The sequence below is a fragment of the Lacerta agilis genome, chromosome 2 (genome assembly GCF_009819535.1).
Source record: "Lacerta agilis isolate rLacAgi1 chromosome 2, rLacAgi1.pri, whole genome shotgun sequence".
Taxonomy (NCBI): domain Eukaryota; kingdom Metazoa; phylum Chordata; class Lepidosauria; order Squamata; family Lacertidae; genus Lacerta; species Lacerta agilis.
This window is the reverse complement of record NC_046313.1, coordinates 5662561-5686269: the sequence shown is the minus strand read 5'-3', so window position 1 is coordinate 5686269 and position 23709 is coordinate 5662561. Positions and strand designations below refer to the sequence as shown.

General features: G+C 47.7%; 1 protein-coding gene across 7 annotated transcripts in view; it reads right to left on the bottom strand.

Annotated features, from left to right (window-relative positions):
• Positions 1-22397, bottom strand: part of FMNL3 (formin like 3) — a 104672-nt gene extending 82275 nt beyond the window's left edge. For 4 of the 7 annotated variants that reach the window (XR_004425842.1, XR_004425843.1, XM_033138166.1 and 1 more), the window contains exon 1: positions 22060-22311. Coding sequence is in view for 5 of the 7 variants with exons in the window: in XM_033138166.1 (XP_032994057.1) it covers positions 22060-22176 (117 nt within the window). In the remaining 2 variants the exon portion in view is untranslated. Of the gene's footprint in view, positions 1-22059 lie in introns of all 7 variants that reach the window. The other 3 variants (XM_033138185.1, XM_033138206.1, XM_033138198.1) reach the window with 2 other exon arrangements.
• Positions 22398-23709: the final 1312 nt, after the last annotated feature.

The window sequence follows — 23709 nt, the reverse complement described above, 5'->3', positions numbered from 1 at the left end:
TTGTTCTAGAGTAGCCCCAACAACTACCAGCAGCAGTGCCTGGTAAAGGTAAAGGTAAAGGGACCCCTGACCATCAGGTCAAGTCGTGTCCAACTCTGGGGTTGTGGCGCTCATCTCGCTCTATAGGCTGAGGGAGCCGGCGTTTGTCCGCAGACAGCTTCCGGGTCATGTGGCCAGCATGACAAAGCCGCTTCTGGAGAACCAGAGCAGCGCACAGAAACGCCGTTTACCTTCCCGCTGGAGCGGTCCATATTTATCTACTTGCACTTTGACGTGCTTTCGAACTGCTAGGTGGGCAGGAGCTGGGACCGAGCAACGGGAGCTCACCCCGTGGCAGGGATTTGAACCGCTGACCTTCTGATCAGCAAGCCCTAGACTCTGTGGTTTAATCCACAGCGCCACCTGGGTCCCTGCAGTGCCTGGTACTGTTGCCCAATTACGGGGGTGCCAAACCAGTGTTTCCCTATCTTAGGTCTCTAGATGACTGCAAGCCCCATCATCCCCAGACAGCATGGCCTACGGTCAGGGATGGTGGGAGTTGTAGTCCAACAGCATCCCAAGACTGGGAAAGGCTGCTGTAGTCCGCTGCCTTCAGGATCACCTATCTGACTCTAGTAGCCATTGGCGTCCCAGAGCTACCTGCCAAAGCAAACTTCACTTATATGAAACGTGCACAATGGGACGTGAGAACTAGCAGCCATAGTGCCTACCAAGGGTTTGAGGGATTTGCAAAGGGAGAAGGATGTCAAGGCAGAACTCTCAAAGGTTGGATGGAGGAACTCAAGTGTTCCTGACATGACCTGTACAGTGTCTATCGAGGAAACTGTAGAGTAAGTCTTCAAGTAAAAGGAGTGAGCCCTTGCATACTGGTTGAAGAAAGCACCATTCCTTCGTTAAAAAGGCGAGGAGGTTTAAAACGCTGAGATTTGGGTTCACAATTACTTGCTTGAATTAGGTGGAACACAGAATTTGTCTTTTCTTAGAGCTCAGTTATGGCTCTTTGGTACAGAAGGCAGGTGTGTCTGTGCATGCAGGAGATGTGTGGAGCCTGTGGCCTTCCAGATGCTGATGGACCCCACCCCCCATCAGCCCTAGCCAGCATGGCCAATTGAAAGGGATGATGGGAGTTGCAGTCCAACAATTTATAGAGGACCACATCATAGGAACGGCCTTGCTTCAAAGGCTCTGTATCTTGGGTGGCGAAAGGGTTTGTTTGGTTTTTCCTTCCTTTGGTACAATGGGCTCCCATTTGCCCAGTGAGCAGGAGCGACACTCCAAAGTCCTCTTTAAAATCCACATTGCATCCTGGGATGGGAGCCACCCAAAATATAAAGACACTCACCTTGACCTAGACTGTGTTTTATAGAGCAAGCCCATGAAAGGTGTCGAACACTGGTTTTATATGTTTGAGAAGGCGGCAGACACCAAGCTGGGTGGAATTTCCTCAGATCTGGCGGCTTCAAGCTCAGGTAGCAAGACACTGAGGTAATCCTGGGAAAAGGTGATGAGAGTTTTGGAACCCCTGAGGCTAAGTGTCATTCGGCAGGTTAGAACAGAGCTCCCTTGACGGCTGGAGCATCAGAAACGACGTTCCCTGACTGCCATGTTTTCTTGAGGCAACAAAAGAAGCCACGGCACCTGCTGCCATCAAGCATTCAAATGACAAGCGGCTGCTCCAGACTTCCCTGTCCTGTGGCCTGACGGATGCTATGGACTTTGATTCCCATCATTCCTGGCCACCAGGAGTTCCAACTCCTTCTGAAGGGTGCCAGGTTGGGAAAAACTCTCATGTCTGCTCACATTTGCTTCCGGGCATGGTATCCCAGGATGCATTGCTTCTGTGAGTGCTCACTGGTCCCAGGTTCACAGCATAACTTAGTTGTCAAAGGACTGGAAAATGGGCACAGACTGCCCTTATCTATTACCATCTATTTTTAAAACAAAATAAAATAAAAAATTCCTTCCAGTAGCACCTTAGAGACCAACTAAGTTTGTTTTTAGATACCAGCAAGTAATGGTACTAGCAGGGCCTTTACAGTGGTGGTTCCCTGGCTGTGGAAGGCCCTTCCTAGCGAGGTGCGTCTTTCTCCATCATTATTAACTTCCAGGAGGAATTTGAAAACATTCCTATTTACTCAGGCATTACGTTGCTGAGGAATACCATTCCTGGCAATCCTATGATCACCGAACGGAAGAATGTTTTTAGCTGCTTTGACATGTTTTTAATTGTAATTGTTTTTAGAATGTTTTGACTATTTAAACATATTTTTGCTTTGTTTTTAAATTGTGTACAGTGGTACCTCGGGTTACAGGCGCTTCCGGTTACAGACGCTTCAGGTTACAGACCCAGAAATAGTACCTCAGGTTAAGAACTTTGCTTCAGGATGAGAACAGAAATCGCGTGGCGGCGGCACGGCAGCAGCGGGAGGCCCCATTAGCTAAAGTGGTACCTCAGGTTAAGAACAGTTTCAGGTTAAGAACGGACCTCCAGAACGAATTAAGTTCTTAACCCGAGGTATGTGTTTGCTGCTTGGGATTCTCTGGGGAGGAAGGGTGGAGTATAAATTCAGTAAATAAATAAATACTCTGTACTAAGAATATAATGTTCTGTACTAAGTAGTTTGAATTCTGTACCAAGCTGGATTTTGCAGCCTGTAGAAAAAAAGGCCAACAACTGAGTGAATTTAGTTTAAACAAGTCATTCATGTTTTGGATGAGGCAAAGGGAGGCTAAGAGCTATGTCTATTGTAACCCACCCTTTCCCTTCCTACTTTGAGTTTCAAAGGCCATCACCTATGACACTTTCAAGCCTATCTCTGCATCCTTAAGGGATAGAAACTGGCATGTAAAAAGACAACCACAAAGCACACAGCCCATGGAGCTCAGATCAGAGAGCTCAGCCCCTGCATTTCACACTCCGCTGCAGGTGAGACTGTGGCACACCAGATGGAAAGTGCAGTTCCTCCACAACCACCTCAGTTGACAAAGGCAAGGAGGAAAAAAGAGAGGCTGAGGTGACACCAGAGTAACACAGTTGGAGGGTGGCAGCAGCAACTATGGGGGCTGCGCTCACACCCCCTTTCCTGTGTGGCAAAAAAGGAGAACGAACTCCAACTGCAGGAGGAAAGATTTAGCTCAAAAAATGTCAGCAGAAATTTTCCAACCATAATAATAGCCAAGCAATGGAACAAATTACCAAGGGAGCTTGTGGAGACCCAGTGATGGGAAACTCTGGAAAATAGTCACATCAGCTTCTGTCTGGAATGGTTTAACTGTTATTCATTCTGGTCAGGGGCAAAGGAGTGGGTTAGATCCATTCATTCATTCCCCCCCCCCCCCGCTTATTAGCTGTATTCTCCACTACTCAAAAGCATTCTAAACTACAGTTCTAGAAACCTAATAAAATAATCACATCTTAAACTGAGCAGAGGGATGTGGGTGGCGATGTGGGTTAAACCATAGAGCCTAGGGCTTGCCAATCAGAAGGTCGGCAGTTCGAATCCCCGCGACGGGGTGAGCTCCCGTTGCTCGGTCCCTGATCCTGCCCACCTAGCAGTTCAGAAGCACGTCAAAGTGCAAGTAGATAAATAGGTACCGCTCTGGCGGGAAGGTAAACGGCATTTCCGTGTGCTGCTCTGGTTTGCCAGAAGCGGCTTTGTCATGCTGGCCACATGACCTGGAAGCTGTACGCCGGCTCCCTCAGCCAATAAAGCGAGATGAGCGCCGCAACCCTAGAGTCATCTGCGACTGGTCCCTTTTCCTTTTTTTGTAAACTGAGCAGCAGCCAAGGGAAGGAACCCAGCGCTAGACCTCTCCTGGTGCCTACTCACCAGGAGTAGGAGGCGCTCCCTTAGATATTTAGGACACAGGACTTTTAGTGATGCAGACTCTCCCTATATTTGCCTCCCCAGAATTAAGATCTTCTGCGCAGGTCCTTCTTAAGAGTAGTCCCATCTGACTGAGATTCAGGGAGCGGTGCCTTAAGTCCTAGCTGGCTCTCCCCCAGAGCCACAGATTCAAGGCAGACTCCTCAGCACCCCCACCAAACTGCTCCGCTAGCTGCACATCAGTTAACTCAGAAGAGGGAGCTGCACAGAAGTGCTTGCCTGGATCAGGGCCTGGCAGAGAGCCAGGAAGGGGAGGAGCCTGCAGCACCTCCTAGGTAAGCTTTTGGTCTACATCACTGCTGAAGCAACAGCTCCAGGCGCAAGCCTGATTGAGCGGAGGGAACCCGAATTTTTTTTAAAGCATCTAGGCAAGGCCAGGTACATTCTGCAGTGGAAGTTGCAGCAGCAAAATTCCTTCTGCACAGAGACAAGCTGGACTCCTATCAGCTGTACAGATGAGACACATGAATGCATGCTCTTGATATTTCATAAGATTCTTCTTCTGCTATCTAAGCGGCAGGGCACAGGGCTGTACCAAGCACTGGAGCTCCACCTCCAGCCATTTCAAACACTGTACCCTCCTCCCACTGCCTCTGAAATTGCTCCATTTGTCACCATTCAAACCTCTTTGCTGGGAAGGCGGGCTTGTTTCCCCACCTCAGCCAGCCCTCAAAGAAAGTGGATGCAGTGCCAGTTCCTGCATAATCACAGAATAGAATAAACATTGACAGGAGGGTTCATATCTACCTGGTAAGAGCTACCAAGAGCACAGAATCGAGGCACCCATAAGCCTCTACATATGCAAGGCTAGCATAAGGGGCATACCTGCATATAGACCCCTCTGTTCTGCAACTCTGATGCCCAATCTTCTCCTTTTTAAAAACACCAACAACTGTGCTTTGTGTGTGGTTGCTATATAAAAAAGGCCAACACACGAGCTCCTCCTTGCATGCCAGAGGTTCTGCATGATCAGGGAACCCACGCAGCAAGGGGTCCTGATCACGTGGAGCCTCTGCTTTGTCAGGAGAAGCCCATGCGTTGGTCTTTCTCTACAGATAAATGTGTGCAATGCATTTGGAAAGGCAGGTGGGATGTCGGGTGGGGGTAAAAGTACAGCCCCACTTTGGTCTGTCTGTGGGTATGCCTTGCTTAGGGGTGGAGGAGTTCGCATTTAAAGACGAATCTACCCCATTCGCACTTTCCAAAACAGTACACGAAACAAAACAGTGCAGACCTTCAAAATTCACACCTCTCTGAATTTTGCAATACTGGGGTAAAGTGTGCATAAAGATACATATATTAGCAGGGGGAGGGATGCACTGCATTGGGGGGAAATCACTTTGCAATAATGTGTATGTTAAGGAAAATTGCAAGCGCGTATATATGCAGAGAAATTAAAGATGCTGATAAATTTCCAAAGGGACTTTTTCCTTTAAAAAGAAAATCTCAGACTGACGTGGAAATGTGGAGAACTGAACTTAAGATTGAAAAAAATGAGAAACTGAGAGACACCAAAACTGGCAGATTCAGCCCATCCCACGCGTAAGCAACCATGGATCAGGCTGAAGTTGAGCCCTAATGTTGCCTCAACAAATATTAGCTGCCTCCTAAAGCTCTTCTCCAAGGACCGGAAGGGTTGTGGCTGCTTCAAGCATTCAGATAGGTTTACTGTGATGCTGGCAAGGATTGGCTGTTACCGGTAAGTGCTCACATGTGGAACTACTGGAGCTAAGACAGGGGTGGGGAACCTGTAACCCTCCAGGCATTCTTCAACTCCCATCAGCCCCAGCCAACGTAGTCAATGGCCAACGATGATGGGAGCTGTGGGGGCAACAGCATTTGGAGGGCCACATGTCCAACCTCCCCAACAAAATAAGGGTTTGTTTGGCTAGCTAAGCACTCTTCCATTAACAGCTCAGGTGGCAAAGGAGTAACTGCAGCCAGATGGTGTGTCTGGAGAGGCATGTGAGCATTGGCTGGAAGGGGTGCACAACAGAGGGTGTCATCAGCGCAGAAGATTCAGGGCTGTGGCTGGGCCACTCCCCAACTCAACTAAGAACCACTGCTGTGGGATTTTTAAGAAAGCCATTGCCACAGGGTAGTCACAAGCAAGAAAGCACAGAACTAATGGCCACGATTGCCGAAAGCGCAACCTCCTTGTTGAAAGGCAGTATGCTCACGGTGGACTAACAAAGCCCAGCGAATGAGGTGTCCATATATAGCATTCCCGGATTGCAAACCAGCAATTCTTCCGTTTGCTTTTAAGTGGGTCCAAGACACAACACAGGGTGGCTACGGCTTTTCCTACCCTTTCTTTCCCGGAATATTTGCCCACACAGATGTCCTCTTCCTGACTAGCTGGTTGTGCGATATATCCATAGCAGGTCCCAAAATATAGTAGCAGATGGAAAATGTAAAGGGGTGGGGGGTGGGACTTGAGTTGCAAATGAGCAGCCCTAACCAGAATAAGAACATAACACAGCAATGAGGACCCTGTAGTCCTCCAGATGTTGTTGGTGGGCTCAAACTCCCATCAACCCTAGCCAGCGTTGAGGGCCCACCGCTGTCCCCCATCCCTGCTTTAATAGATGTATAGAAGAGGGAATTTCAGCAGAGACATCTCTACATGAATAGCTGCACCTGCAGAGAGAAAAACCCCTCTTCTGCACCATTGTTAAAGGCATGGGATGCTATCCTCTTTTGCACCCGGTCACCTCCCTAGGGGATTAACAGCAGGGCTGCTAGACAGGGTTATGATGATCCTTTGCTTGTGAACTTCCCACTGGTATCTGACTAGCTACTGTTTGAAAAAACATTTGCTAGTGATCTGTTCTGGGCAGACCATCAGTCAGATCCCAGCACAACAATTCTTGTATTCCGAAAATCACAACAGATAATCCCTGAGACTACACCCTCATCACCTCACCCTGAGTCACAAAGCTTTGTTTGCCAGTGGTTTCAGAATGATCTTAAAACGGGGGGGGGGGGGATTGCAGCCCTCCATACAAGGCTGGATTCGAACTCCCTTCATTTCTGACCATTGTCCATGCTGTAAATCTGTGAGTACAGTCCAGCAACATATCTAGAGGACCACTCCTCTTTGAGAACATCAGCCATGAGCAGAGATTTCCGTTCCCACTTTAGCAGCCCAACCTGAAACACACCTTTGAAGGTGTGAGACCCACTGAGTGTAATAGGACTGGCTTTCTTCTAACAGGTATGCTTAGGTCTGCAACTACCCTTGCAGCTGATACTGCCAGAAACGTCTCAAGCATAAGCCCATGTGCCTGTGTTTCCGGCCTTTGTGGTCCTGTTCCGCTCACACCACACAAGTCGGCGTTTCCTTTGCTTTAAAAACACATGCACACATAAAAGCTGTTCTCCCCACCCCCACAATTTGAATAGAAGGCAGGCTGCAAATATGATATCGAGAATTTGAAAGCCCAGGGGCTCAGGCATGCATCAGAAATGCCGGTTTTAATCGCTTTGTTACGTTCTGACCCTTAATGCTAAAAGATTGCCCCTTATTCCAGAACATCATGACAATCAGCATCCTTTATTTCAAGTGCAACACTGCCAAAACAGTATCTTTAGATTTGTAGATTCAGCATTGTGGCCATGTTGTAAACTGGGCAAAATGGGAGCACACATTCAAGCCATGTCAAGAAAGGCTGTGAACAGCTGCTTCAGACGTGGACGTTTTTGTTAGGGTGTACACCAGAGGTTGGCAATCTAAGGCCCATGGGCTGCAAGCAGCCCATGAGGGGCGCTTAACCAGCCCATGAGCCGCCCCCAAACTGAGCTGCCCGCTCAGCGAGTCCCCGCGTGCTGCGCTAAACCGGCACAGCGCGGTACAGGGACTCTCTTCCACAGCTCCGGAAATCACTACAACTCCCATCATCCCTGACCACTGATCCTGCTACCTAGGGATGATGGGAGTTGTAGACCAAAAACATCTGGGGACCCAAGGATGAGAAAGGCTGCTTTAGCTGGAGATACCAGAGATTTGAGTCCGCGCCTGAGGTATACAAAGCACACATTCCATCACTGACCAATGGCCCCTTCCCTTTGGAGGGCCACTATTGGAGTGAGCAAATGAGTGTGCCCAAAAGTTATAGGGACCATCTTGGCTCCATCACAGACTAAAGGCGATCTCAGAGCAGCCCCACTGAAATCAATGGACTTGAGTTCTTTTATTTCAGCAGGTGAACTCTATGTATGACTAACATTTTGTGTGCAAGCATAAGAAAATAGTTTGTGGGGGGGGGCTGTTTTGGTGCATGGGGAAAGCATTAAGCATGCACACATTGCTTCTCCACTCAGAATCATCCCCTCCCCAAGCTGGTTTTCATTTAAAGCAACAACATTAAACACTGCCCAGGCTCCACTGCACAATTTTGCACATCATGTGTAGGGTTGGCCCCTTAAAAAACAGGGCCACACTAAATCTGCCTGAGTTTAGTTATGGCAACAAAGTTTTTTTTTCTTTCATAAATCACAGGCAAGCAAAAGCTGGCCTTTGGGATTTCCAGGGAAACGGAAAGCAAATCTTTTCTCCAGTGCAGATGTTATGCTGTGAAGCAAAGGCTTCCTGGCTATTTCCTCCTGCCCATACATCCTAAACTACCTCCTGCTTGCTCCCCATGCCCCTTTGCCATCAAATCCAGGTTTTGCAGTTTGTTCAAAGTGATAAGCGTGGGGGCATCAATTTAGTTAAAACACAGAATGTCGTCTCTTATGATCCAGTCTATGGACCCCTCCATGTGGGTGGGGATAAATTTCGGGAAAATTGAAGATGTGATTCACAGAGAAGCCACACGCCTCCCTCTGGCAAGTGCATCTCCCATAAACAGGAAACACATAACCAAGATGCTTAGGGCCAATGGGTGGCATTTGCCCTTCAAACATACTTCTTCTTCTTCTTCGGCAATCACCCATAGCCGAGTAAGATTGTCTTCCATGAAAACGGTTTTAACAGTGAGCCCGTAAGTTTGAACTGGGAGGAATTCAAACATACTAATGCAGATACAGCCCTAGGGAGGGAGGGAAGGATCTGTCAATTTTGATTTCTCCCAGTTTCTCATTTCCCACATTTCTGCATCAGTTTACAATTAAGTCCTCCCCAAAAATCGCCAACATTTTTGCATGCTTTCCCCCCTTAACACATACATTTCCGCATGCAAGTTTGCCTAAAACACACATTTCATGTAACAGTAATGCATGTTTGCATGTTATTTCCACATAGATGCAGTTTCCCCTAATACACACATTTGTGTGCACTTCCTTTGGTTGGCAAACTACACCGCAATGTTCAGAGAAGTGCAAATTTAAAAAGAAAGCTGCATTTCAGATTATATATTAAAATATGAACCAAGTGGAATTTCTCCTCCACTCTTCCACGGCCCTAGCTTCCAATATGAATTAATCCAATTATTTGGAGCCTCTTTTTAAAAACATCATCTCCAAAATTTGCCATGATTGGCTACTTCACAGGTTAGCCACGGGTTGTCAATGTGGTGCCCTCCAGATGTTGCTGGACTCCAACTGCCACCAGCTCCATCCAGCATGGTCAATGGTCAGGGATGATGGGAGTTGTAGTCCAGCAACATTTGGAGGGCTACCCCTGATTCTTCCACTATATTCTTACTCCACCCATCCCTCTTAATGCACATCATGGGATAATCGTCAACTTAATCACACCATCTTGTGTTGTCTGCCCTCCGAGCCACCCCCTGCAACCTACAAAATGCAGTCATTCTGTTTTGCACATGGTACAAATTTGTGTGTGGCGGAAGAACTGAATGCTAGCATCGACCGGTAACTAAACCTGGGTATCAACACACCATGGGCTCTGCAAGAGGGTAATTATCAGTGATGGCATCTGTGCGGTGAGTGTGATCATCAACAGTGTCGGATTAAAGGACAAATGTAAACCCCATGCAAAAACATTATTTGCATGTGTTCTGGTCTTGATTCTTCTCTTCCTGGCTATATTCCCTCACAGATGGGGCTGCAAAATAGCTTTCTCCAGTCCTGCTAACTTCATACGACAATATAGATATTGAATGTATAGTCTGTCAATGTGCACATGGTTCTCCAGTGGTCTCCTATTCAAGCCCTGACAAGGCCCAAACCACCTTAGCTTGAGTAAGGTTGGCACATCATGCGCCACATGCGTTAATCTACTGCTGTTGAACTCCAGATGCACCGTACAAATACCATCTCAAATGATGACTTTACAGTTGCTATGGCCTTGCACAGTCATTCTCCTCTAAGGTTCCTAGTGCAGTGGAACCTCGGTTTAAGAACAGTCCAGTTTAAGAACGATTTGGTTTACAAACTCCGCAAAACCAGAAATAGTGTCCCAATTTGAGAACTCTACCTTGGTCTAAGACCGGAATCTGAACGGTGGAAGGGCACCGGCGGTGGGAGGCCTCATTAGGGAAAGTGCACCTTGGTTTAAGAACAGTTTTGGTTTAAGAACGGACTTCCAAAATGGATTTAAGTTTGCAAACCAAGGTACCACAGTACAGTCGTACCTTGTGTTGCGTAACCTCCAGGTTATGGAATCTTCGGGTTATGGCTGCAGCAAACCCGGAAGTGGGTTTGCCGCACATGTGTGCACAGAAGCAGTCCTCCGGTTATGAAATTTTTGGGATACAGCTGAGCCTCCGGAACGGATCCCATTCGTAACCGGAGGTAGGTAAAGGTAAAGGGACCCCTGGCCATCAGGTCCAGTCGCGTCCGACTCTGGGGTTGCGGCGTTCATCTCACTCTGTAGGCCGAGGGAGCCAGCGTTTCTCTGCAGACAGCTTCCGGGTCATGTGGCCAGCATGACAAAGCCGCTTCTTGAGAACCAGAGCAGCGCACGGTCATGTGGCCAGCATGACAAAGCCGCTTCTGGAGAACCAGAGCAGTGCATGGAAACGCCGTTTACCTTCCCCGCTGGAGCGGTCCCTATTTATCTACTTGCACTTTGACATGCTTTCGAACTGCTAGGTGGGCAGGAGCTGGGACCGAGCAACGGGAGCTCACCCTGTGGCAAGGATTCGAACCGCCGACCTTCTGATCAGCAAGCCCTAGACTCCATGGTTTAATCCACAGCGCCACCTGGGTCCCTAACCGGAGGTACCACTGTACTTAAATTGTCTCGTTGAGCTCTGCCTTTAGCAGCAGCTTCATCCGCAACAACTGAACCTATAAAATAGCCTTACATTGCATCAGAAACAGGAGAAGCTTGGGGGAGTAGTTTTCAATTCTGGCGGTGAATGGCTATGAGTTTGGAAGGGTGTTTAAGTAAGTGCAACATAACAATCAGGCCTTTGGCTTATTAAACGTTATCCTAGAAAGAAAGAAAGAAAGAAAGAAAGAAAGAAAGAAAGAAAGAAAGAAAGAAAGAAAGAGGATAAGCCAGCTCTGTGCATCTTGCTCAGCATCCTCTAGACCAGGGCAGCCCAACTTTTTATACCAAGCAGCCCACAAGAGTACTTTGCAATTGAACCTGTGGGCTGCACACTGCCTTGTTGCATGCTGGGGGGGGGGGAAGCAAAGCCAAAATTTGATGCCCCCCTCCCAGACATTGCCTAACGAAAGCCAGCTAAGTGAGGCTCCGGGCTTTGGGAAGGAGGCACGAGGCCCTGGCAAGGTGCTAGAGACCTCCAACCTTCTCCCAAAAGCTGGGAAAGCGCTAACTAGGCTTCGGAAAGGAGGTGGGAGGACTCAAGGACCCTTTCAGAGCCCCCACGCTTCCTTCTCGAAGTCCAGCAACCATTAGCCAGTGCAGCTGGGCCAGAATTGGTGTTGTTGGCTCAAACTGTCTTGGATTTTGATGTTTGGTGGCATCAGAAGAATTTCGATTTTCTTTGATACTAAGTTTCTAGTCCTGTGGCTTCAAAACATGACACAAACAATGTCTGGTGTAACATAAGGGCCGGGAAGTGGAGTTTCAGGATCAGTTCTTCTGCCTACCCTCCCCCTCTCTCAGTTATGGGCATCCTACAAATGCATGGGACTTGTGTAGATGTTGGTATTGTGACAAAGAATCCTATGTCCCGTTAATCTCAGCTTTCCTTTTTGAAAAAAAGAAGAAGCAAGCTTCTATTCCTCAAGACGGCAAAAACTAGGCTGGAATGTGCCTGGTGAAATCTAAGGAGCCATGGAGAAAACTAAGTGGGCCTTCATATGGTGGAGACATGAAGTTTCAGAGGCACGTGCAATTCCTTATCCCTTCTTTAGCCAGTGGAAGCAAAAAATAAAAGTTGTAAGATAAGCAAACATATGCAAACCTGCATGACTGACAGAGGTTCTTGATGCAGAACTCTTCATTTTTTTTTAGCAGCCCAGAACATACACAGTCCTGCTAAAGGCTGTTAATTATTGGCCAAAACTTATGGCATCCGAGGGCTGAATCTCCATAACCCTCTATTTTCCCAGTAATTGCCAAATAAAATCACCTCCATATTCCTTCAAAATGCATCTTGGAAACAGAGTATATAGTTACGGGGAATGAGGTAGAGGATCTTCTTGGTAGTGGCGCCCACTCTGTGGAACACCCTCCCATCAGAAGTCAATGAAATTAACTTTTAGAAGACATCTGAAGATAGCCCTGTACCGGGAGGTTTTTAATGTTTGATGTTTTATTGTGTTTTTAATATTTTGTTGGTAGCTGCCCGGAGTGGCTGGGGCAACCCAGTCAGATGGGAGGCATCTAAATGTTGTTGTTTGTTTGTTTGTTGTTGTTGTTGTTGTTTTGTTGTTGTTGTTGTTGTTGTTGTTGTTGTTGTTGTTGCTGCTGCTGCTGCTGTTAAAATGCCTGCAGATAAACTGCATTTGCATATTATACTATATGAGTGTTTAGAAGGTATGGACTGCCTGTTTAAATGACATTTTGGCTGATTAGGACCATGAGAATAGTATCTAATTCTATATACCTATGTGAGTCTTAGATGGCGTACGGGATAAAGAAATGAAAGGCCTGTTACATTGTGGTTCCAAATAAGAGTCTCTATGTCTTTTTATTCCACTTTTTTTGGGGGGGCAAAGCATTTGTGCCATTAAACAGCTGCATGGCAAGCATTATTTAGGCGTTTTATTTATTCATTGCTTTCCACAAGACATATCCAAGCAACTTACAAAAATAAAATTCGAATACACAATACAATACAAAGAGATTTCTAAAAGCCAGTATAAAAGTCCAAGGTGATCAAACTCTTAAATCCCGCATCAACTGCTGCAGAAAGGTATAAAAAAACCAGATTTTTTAATCACCACATCTTTAAACACTAGGGAAGATGCTGTACCTGTTGAATGTCTGTCTGCTGAAGCTACAGTAGCCCTGCCAGAAACAAGTGACAATGCTAAAAGACAGCCTGGGAATGGGAGTCAGGATTTTGCTCTACACTCCCCTAAGCCCTAAAACCCAACACTGGGAGGAGGCAACGCAACCTCACAATTTATTACAAGGCAAAACTGGGCAAGTTTATATATATTTTTAATCCACAAACTCATACCCTATCCTCCAATGCAAGTATTTCCAGCATGGCTAACAACTATCGGACAATAGAAGCAAAAGTACAGCGGCTGTACTTTTCAAACAGTGTTCAGAAAAGAACAGGCAACAATTAGGCTGTACTGCTTTTTAAACATCAGGGTTCCTTCCCCCCCCCACACACCCCAGCCGCATTGTTCGAAACATTTTCGCCAAAGATCCAAACAGAGCAGCCAAAAGCACTGGGAGCCTGGAATTGGTTGCAGCTGCTTTCTAATTATTCCTCAATTGCTATTTTTCAAGCGTTAATTACACCCTCACAACATGTTGGTGGCAGATTGAAGCATTCAATGACGGGACGCCCGAGGGGGGGCCTTCATTTGTAAAAGCTGCAGCCAAGCTTCTTAGATCCCATCCTCCCACATTGGAATTCACTGGATCCCCTCCTTCAAGCCCCTGATTTAGGTACAGAATTCTTGCCCTGCTTCACGCACCGTTTCTTGCCCCGTGACCAGCTTCACCCTAAGCCTAGGCAGCCATTTTGCCCGCTCCAGAATAGGCTGTGGTTGCTAAGCAACCACAAGGCACAGTCTCCCCAGCATCCTCCAGGCAAGGTATCCGCATGGCTAGACTTCCCACTTGAGCCTAACCCACAGCGCTGTCCTCTCAAAGGCAGGGCTCCCTGGCTCGTCCCCCAGCCCCCGACCCTAGAAAAGGCTCCCGTCTTTTGTGGAATAAAGTTTCCGAAAGTAAGCCCTCCCCCCCCCCTCGATGAGATGCTGTTTCCAGGGAAGTGATGCAACGTGACTGCAATCCGTAATGAGGCCTAAGCGTTTGGGTCTCCATTGAGACTTGGCAACCCACCCAACTGGGCCGCTCTTCCAAACCAGTCCCCTCGTTGGACGACTCCGCTTGCTTTGCGGGGAGTCTATCTGGGTTGCTTGGGAGGCTGCGGTCTGCTATTCCCCCCCCCCACTCAATGTCAGTTTCCGTTCCCCCTCTTGAATAGGAAGGAATTCAAGTCCCCCTGCCAGAATAAAGCCCTGGGTGTTTCTTCCAGATGGGACTCTGCGAAGATGTACGAGCTTCTCTCTCCTGCTGGAAGAATGCCGAGAGGAAACCGATAGCTATTTCCACCCTTTTTCTACCCAGCGTTGTACGGAATTAACTGCATGGGGAGGGATGCCATATGCTTCTATTACGCCATCCCGTTAGCAATTGTGTCTATGGCTGTGTGGGAAATTCAGTCCCCTGCCAGAGACAGCTCCCTTTGAAATCCCAAACCGGAAGTCCAAATTCTGAAACACAACCCAGCCAGGCAGCTGGATTCCATTGAATAAGGTTTCTCCTTGGGTTCTTTTCCTTTAATAATAATATTTTTTAATATTTTTTTTAAATGAAGCCGAGAGAGAAAAAGCGAGGAAGTAGGAGAACAGAGACAGATCTTGCATACTGTGCTGTAAGTTTTGAGTGTTAACGTTTAAAAAACAACTGATCACAACGAGTAATAATGGGTTTTCCCTGGTCTAGGTATAAGGCGGATTGCTGCCTCTATTTTGCATGGTGTTTTTTTTGTTTGTTTGTTTCTTTTTTTGCTCCTCTGTGGAAAAGACCGGCCACTGTTTTAGCTTTTATAGTTGCTAAAATGAACTTTACAAACTATACTCAAAGCCTGAATCTAACGTGTAGAGAAGTAACAGTCACCTCATTCCATTTTAATTTGAGCCTTTGGAGATCTCAACTTTGCATAAACGTGATCTGGCACTTTCTCCTAATTCCAAACACACACCCTTTCAAAGGAGACACACACACACACACAATGTTCTTGCACCCAGGGTCAGCCAAGGGGTTTCGGTGCTTGAGGGGTTAAAGCCAAATGGCACTCCACATCCTGCACTGACTTCCGGAGAATACAATTCCTGGGGAAATTCTCTATGAGCCTTGCTAAAATGCAGCACCTGTTCTTTTAAGAGGGGCCTGTAAAGATCTTCCCAATGGGTCAGATCTGTCTGTTTGTTTTAGCAAGCTATCTCACCTTGCCCCAGAATAAGGACCGCCCCCCAAAAAAAAGTTCTGTATTGGGACTAATGCTTTTTGTTTTCTTCCAAAATGTCCCCGAGTTAGGGTTATGCATTGCTGCGGTCATCTTTGCTGACAATACCAAATCATTCATGGTGGGGGAAATTAAAAGGGATGACAAAGAGATCCAAAAAGGGGTTCGCACCAAACTGAATGAATCGGTAATAAAATGCCAAACGTGGCTTAAGGCGAGTACAGTACATTTATAAAATAAAGTGTGATGCCCATTGTGGCAAAATAATCCCAATTTCACAGATTCAATCATAGGACCTGAACTGACTTTGAAAGGAGTAGACTACTGGAGGTCAACCCAGTGTCCAGCGGCTGGGGGGGAGGCAAATCCCATGCTGTGAATCTATGTCTGACCACACTTGGAATAGGTATAATTTTGATTGCCACATCTTTTTTTGGGGTGGGGGTGGGTGAGAGAGAAATATTGTAGAGCTGCAAAAGGTACAGAAAAGGACAACCAAAATGGGGGCTACAGCAACAGTCTGAGAGGAAAGGTGTGGAGCTATGGGGACAGTGGACAGAGTGAATATTTCTCCCTGCCACCCAATGAAACTGAACAGTGGAACATTTAGTACAGACAAAAGGGAGTACTTTTCCACACAGCGGGCACCTTAGCTGTGGAATTTGCTGCCATGAGATGTGATGGAGTGTCTCCACATACCCCACACCCCTGTCATTCAGCCCGGACACTGAGGTCCAGCTCTGAGGGTCTTCTGGCAGTTTCCTCACCGCAAAAAAGTGAGGTTACTGGGAACTAGGCAGAGGGCCTTCTTGGTAGCGGCATCTGCCCTGCGGCCACACTCTGCAAACCCACCTGCAAAAGTGGCCCATGGGAGCAGCTGAGGGAGCTCAGGATCCAACCCACTGGCAAGATGTTACTCTCCAAACCTACACTAGCCCCTATTCTGTGCTCTTCCGTCCAAAAATCCCCTCCAGCTAGAAAATTACCACCTCCGGGAGAAAGGTTCTCGATTCCAATGTGGAGGGAACTTTGATGACACAGTAAAACCAATCCTTGGTTGCAGTTCAGATTCACTACTTAAGGCGGGGCCTTCAGCATCCCTCATGATTTTGGCTGTCTGCAACAGCCTAAAATTACACAACTAAACTATTTAAAATCTCTTATCTATCGATCGTCTATATATCTATAACTCAGTTTTGAGAGGCGTGTTTAAAGCTTTGTGAACTAAAAATGTTTTAAAGCTGATAAGGTGTTTGCAGGCCTCGCTGAATAAATAAATTTCATAGGTCCAGCAAAATACACTCCTCCAGCCCCTCACAAATGTCACAGCTTGTTGAATGACATTTCAAAAGATGGCTTTCCCAGCCCATTTCAAAGGGCAGGAGAGCTTGTGCGAGGCAGGTTTTCTCCCCAAGGAAGGGTGGGCCCAGGCCTTTCACGACTCTAAAGGTCAGTTCCAGAATCTTAAACTGTACTCAAGAAAGTAAATGGCAGACAATACAATTCACAAACAATATTATGATAACCCTCCCAGGGATGTGGCGCTTTAAATTGGCTTATAATGAAGGAATCTGCAACTGGAAGGCCAATTCAGGCTTCATAATGGGTACCAGCTGGATCCTTCAGCTGCCCACAGGATGCAGGTGAAAGGGGTGGGGAGACTGGTGGTGGTTGCTCAAGGCAGCCAGCTGGCAAACCACTTTAAAATAGGGCTGGGGAGATGTTGCTGGACTTCCAGATGGTGTTGGACTACCACTCCCATCATTCTCAACCATTGGCTATGCTGGCTAGGGCTGATGGGAGCTTAAGTGCAGCCGTGTCTGGAGGGCCACAGCTTCCACATCCTTTTTAAGGAACTGACTCCCCAGTCCTTATTCCCACCTCCAAAGTTATCCAATCCAAAGCACAATATTGGTCAGGTCTCATAACACAGAATAATTCAAAATACAGTTTAAAAATCTGGTTTTTAATTCGCGACTTGACCTCAAAATTCAAGATGTGTTTTCAACAGAATGTTTCCCAGCTGGTTAAATACATGGGTTTGAAATCACACAGAAGTCACATGTAGATTTTCAAGCATTTTCAACGATCCCTTGGGAATCTTCCCTTCCTTCTTTTAACTTGCATTGCCACCAATCACAAGTTACGCTTCTCTCAAACATCACAGCACCTCAAACTGCTAGTGCAACCTGCTGGTCTACCCAAGATGGTGTCACAGCTTGCCCGGTGTAGCCTGACTTACACATAGCTGTTGACTGTCTGTCAAGCGTGTAACTTTGGGCCTTATCTTCCCACCTCTCTCACCAAAGTTTCCTCCCCCACCTCTCCGGACTACACTGAAATCAGGTAGACATATAATTGACATTCAGTGCTTGGAAGGAGGAGGGCAACAAAGGAGGTGGACATGTCTGGGGCTACCACATGCCCTCCTGTCCTGAAGCCCTCCCTGTGCTACATTACATCATGATCTAGCACAGCATTGTGCACATGGGGGGTGTTGTTTCTGTCTTCCATCTCAACCTATATACTGCAGGGACAAGGTAGCACATCTGGGATGGCAGTCAACCACATTTTTACTCAGAACAAACCAAATGACATTATGAGCATGACTATGTTAGGTCCGTTAATTCCAGTGGATCTACTAGGAGTAAAACTTAGTTAAATGCTACCCCTTCAATGGTCCTTCTGTCCCTCTCTAAGGCAGGTTACTACCACCATATACTTCACTTGAAGGTTCTGTAACCTCCTGTAACAACCATTTGCCCTACATTACGGAATTAGAGAAGAGGCACCACGTTATGGACTGCAGGGAATATTACGGAACCTCTGTGGAAGCGCACAGGAGAGCAGATGCGATCACTGCTTTTCCATAACTCCAAAGTTCTGACCCGTCGATAACAGCAACAAGAACTGGGGGATTGGATACAGTGTTTATGCCAGGACTGGTGCACCAAACCTGGAATGGACAGTGGACCAGCTACACTGCACCTACATTGGAGAGTGGATCCATCTGATTCACCATTAGCTGCTTCAGCACTGAAGCACAATGGGAACGTTTTATTGTTGGCCGATACAGACTCAGTTGGGAGTTGGGCTCTCAAATTACCGGTACACTACAGATAGAGCTCTGATATGTGCCCTCCTCTGCATCAACGTACATAGCATAATGCTTACTCCTGCCCCAGGGAAAGCAAAAAAAGTAGGCTACTATACATCTGCTTAAATCATAAATCACCAGTATCAGAATGATGAATGCCGCTGTGAATATACAGGAACATAACATGGATTTCTTCTTCTTCATGCCTTCGGCTATTAAGATTGATACTTTCATGAATGCAGCCTGTTCCATCTTTGCCCAGGGCTATGAATAGTCTGCACATTCATCCTCAAAATATAAAAACCCCCGCAACCCTACAATTCTGCACCTACTGAATTCAAATTCTGCATGAATAAATTGTGTAACCAATATAATTTACACAAAGGTGCACAACTTTCACCTATTTTGCATAACTGCAATGTTTACTGTTTTATATAATTTATTCTGATTTGATAGTCATGGGAATTAAAAGAACTATACACGGCATGAGTTCCAACCCCACAACCACTGGAAATCTTGTTTAGCCCAGTCCCATGACTAGCACATTACGCTGTTTTTTGAAATTTCAGAAAGTACAGCTCACATGCTTTCAAGAACATATTCCAAACAATGAGAGCTAGAAACTTGCTATCTTATAAAGAAACAAATGATAATTCTGGTTTTAAAAGATCTTAATGCAGAAAGCTACTGCTATTCAAAGCAGACAATATTAGACTGGCTGGATTAATGATCTGCCTCAGTATAAGGCAGCCCCTTACATTCAATGTATTACCAACAACCCTGTGTCATGTGTTTTTTGAAACACAACCCCTTTTCCTACAAATCTGGGTGAAAATGGAACCATTCAAACAGCTGCATGCCCACTGTAGGGAGAATGGACAGAGGAGGGAACTATGTGTCACATGCTGTCAGCTTCCTGTCACTCTGACATCGTTGGAGTGGAATTTTAAAAAAACAAACATACTTTCCACAATCAAGAAGAAGAAAAAATCCCCCAGAAATCCCCAAGCATTCTCTACAACAAGTACGGTATCTCTAAATGGCTCAGCCACAGTCTCTGAATCTCAACAGTCACATCAGATGCGTCAGAATCTTTTTATGAAAAGTCATGAAGCGCAGAGAGAGAATCTCCTTGGAAAAGCCAGGGAAGGAAAGGCAACTTTACTTTGCAAAGAGAAAGATGACCACAGAAGTGTCCCTTTGTTCCCAAGAAACCCTTGGGGCCGTCCACTGGGATGGTCCATATGAGTAAATGGACGGCACAAACTCTGGTTCTAAAAATGGTCAAATTTCCACTGTTTAAGGAGCAATCACACTCTCTACTCTTCTGGCATTCATTCTTTTGGAATCAGTTCTGCCATCACAGCAATTAACACACAGATCAACCCATTACCCAAGCATTACACCACGCTTTGGGATAACTTCCCCAAACATATGCTATGTACAAACAGGAGCATTGTCACGATCCTGCGTTGATTTGGTTTCAACCTCCAGAAGCCTCTACTCAAAATTCTAATGCATGAAGATCACAACAACCACCTTGCAGTCTTCCTAAAGGCAAGACTTATACGGGCCAGACACAAATAAGAATACTTAAAGAGGGTTAAGAGGTGAAATGATCAGGTGAATGCGTCCCTCGAATTCACAGAAGTCACCCATTCACAAAGCTCGGCCTGGCACACTAAGCTTATCCTAGGCCTCCTGCATAAAAATGGAACATTTCCCCATTCGAAGCCCTTTTCAGCAGGTGTGGACCATTTATGGCTCTCCAGATTTGTTAGATTACCACTCACATAATTGCTGACCACAGGCCACGCAGGGTTGGAGGTGATGAGAGTTAAGAGTCCAACAGCATTTGGAGGGCTGAACAGGTCAGCCACCTCTGCTCCAAGGGCGAGGGATTATTATTATTATTATTTTTAAAAAATCCACCCTTCATCTACAGATCTCACAATAAGGTTCACAACAAGGAGCAGCATCCAGACCCCTGCTTAGGAGGACCATATTCTCTGCCCCCTCTCTTCCTGATCCCTCTGATCACTTCTTCTCCTTCTTTTCTTCCTGGGCAAAGCTTGGGCCACTAGCAACTATCCAATCAGGCACAAATTCCTTCCATCCACAAATTAAGAGTGGCCTTTTCTGTAGACACAGTGGAAACACAAGAAGGTAGTCTTCCTCATAACTTTCCAGACCAGGTCCGCTTCCTTCCTTCCTTCTTCCAAGGACAAGAATTTTAATCCCCACCAAACCTGCCCTCTGCAGGATGCATGCCAACAGCGTACAGTGATGCTGAGGGGCACTTGGGGTATTCCATATTCCTGCCAGTACCCCTCCTCACAAAACTGGTTCACAACACAAGCAAACAAGGCCTCTGGGATCATCCACAGGGTCCTGCAAGGAGAAAGTGGATTGAGGGGGACTGGATATCAGAGGCCAACCAAGGAAAGATAAATGGTTCCAATGAAAAGGGTGGCAAGTGCGCGGTGGGTGGGTGTCATGCAGCTCCATTAGAGTAGCTGAGGGTAGCAAGGTGATGCTACGGTTCTTCTGCAGAAGGATCCTAATGCATGGGAGCAGGAATCCAGTCTTGGTGGGGGGTTTGAAAATTTAGGAGGAATTGGGGGATATAGGTGCTTGAAATGCAGCTGAAAAGGAAGTGGGAAGAGCTAACCCACTGGAACAAAAAAAAAGGGGGCGACCTCAGATTGTGGGGTGGAGTGAGCAAAGTGTGGAAGAGGTCAAGGCAGATGGGCAAGAGGATCTGGGGAAGACGGAACTTCAACTGGGGATCAGGCGTGCTATGGGGTGGGAATGTGGTGATGAAGAAAACGTGTGAAAGGACTGGGGATCACTGGACCTTGGTCCTGGCCCACTGCGATGGAAGATAACGCTGAAGTTCCCATGTGTGAGCTGACTGCCCTAGAAGGGAGATCCACTCAGAAAGGTGCCACAAAAGGGGGAGAAATCTGCCAGAATCATGATAATAGACTCTAAGAAAGATAGATAAGATTTATCCCAGTTGAGGGATCTAGCGAAAACGAACGGAGAGCGGGGTGAAAGAGAGATGGTAAGAACTTCTGGGAACTCTTGCGGTGAAGAAGAAGAAGGGGAGCTACCGGAACATCTCAGCGACCGCGAGTAATCTGTCCTGCGGAGGAATCGACCAGAGAGCCCAGGGTGGGAGATCTGCAGACCCCAGCAAGGGGAGATTCTGGATGCAACCACCAGGGCTACAAACCCCGCGGAAGGGGGGGGGGAGCGGAGAGAGATCGAGAGAATGGTGTCCCATATCTGAGGGGGCCAGGAAAAGTGTCTGGAAAAGTTGGAGAGGGAGGAGAGAAACTGTTCCTATCGAGAGGGCGGGTAGGAATCCCTCCCGCAGCGAGGATGGACTAGGGAGATTTTTCAACCGTGAGGAGAGCCTTGCAACGGGATCTACCCGCAGCAGCGTCGAGAAAGGGGTGTTGTGAGGGATCAACGAGGGGATCGCAGCGGGAGAGGGGGGTGGGGTAAGGAAGAAGAGGGAATCTCTCACCAGCACCATCGCGAATCTCTCCTCCAGCTCCCCCTGGTCCGGCATGGGCACTTTCCCCGGCGGGGGCGGCAGCAGCCCGGAGCCCCCGCCCGGCTCCCCGCTCTCGGCGTTCCCCATCCCCGGCGGCGGCTCCCGGGGAGGCGGGGACGGCAGAGCCCTCCTTGGGTGCCCGTCGAGTGTACGGAGCCGCCGTGGCCAGGCGGCGGCGGCTGCCTCCCACCACCAGTCCCTCCCTCGCTGCCCGGCCGGGGACGGGACACGGCCGTCGGCGCCGCCCCCGGCACCGCCCGCCTGCAGACATCGCCCGCCCAGCGGACGGCGAGCGACGACGGCGCCTGCCTTCCTCCCCGCCTGCTCCTCCCGCTTGCCGCGCCGGGACTCTCCTGCATGCGGGGCTCCCGGTTGAGGGCCGCGACACGCACAAGCCCGCTCGTGGGGACGGGGCATCCGAGTAAACATCTACCCTAATTATGTGCCCCCACCCCACCCTACCCCTTGTTCTTAAGGCCCAGCCCTGTGCACGCGCGCTTGGGAAGAAGCCCCACTTGTCTCAAGCCCCCGTTTTCTCCGCGGGGGCTAAGAAATGCTCCCCCTGGAAAGCCCAAGCATTGGGCAAAACACACAACACAACACTGAACAGTAAGTTGCAAGATCGTGCAGAGAGTCCACTGCTGTGTTTTAAATTCAGAAAGCAAAGTGTGCCTCCTTGAGAATCTCAGTCAATGCATATGAGAATACACTTTTTTGCTTAAGAGCATAAAGATCGAACCAAGTCCATTCTTTAGCAATGTTTACTCGGAATAAGACACTTTGAATTCATCGGGGCATTTCTTACGCCCAAGTAAGTGCGCGCGTAAAATTGCAGCATTTCTTTTTTATTTTATTTTTTGCAGGAATGTGTTGCATGTGTGTGTATGTTGTGAGCGCAGATGACCCACTAGAAACGGATCTTTCGCTTAGCCTGGCGATGTTCGGGAGAAACTGGATTACTGACCAAGGAGCAGAAGCAATCTGCAATCCAACAGCGCCTTCACTTCGTGGCGCGGGTTTCAACGCCCTCCCGCGAGTGTGCAAAGGAATGAAACCGCGCGGGGGAATAACGATAAACTCTGGCTTCCGATCGAGTAAAACGGGCTTACTTGGAAGTAATTCCCGGTGAAACCCGTGCATGTGAATGCCCCCTGGGATCGGGGCGAAAAAGAAGAAACCCGCATCTCCCTCACTTATGGGGGTAAAAGTGAGTTCTCTCTTCCCCGCCCCGATCTTACGCGCTCTCCACTCTCCAACCGCCTCCCCTAAAGTTCGTGCGCACGCCGCGTAGAGACACAAAGGGAGCCGTTACTCAGCCCTGCCCATCCCACTTCGAGACATCCGGCGATACGTGCAGGGAAAGCGGTGGCTGCCCCCGCCTGGTGAAGCCCAGGATCGTCATAGACCTCGGATCGGCCATTTTTTTGGGTGATCACTTTGTCCAGGTTCGCTTCGAATAAGCCGTAGAGAGTGCAAGCCTGGAAGGCGCGCTCCTTGGCGCGTAAAACAACCCGGGTCCCTCCAAAAGGGATAAATCATCCAGTTAACGGGGTGCCATTGAAAGTTGTCCTGCCGGCGTGTTTCAAAGGGCGCTCAGTCTCGAGTGCCTGCCTATAACCG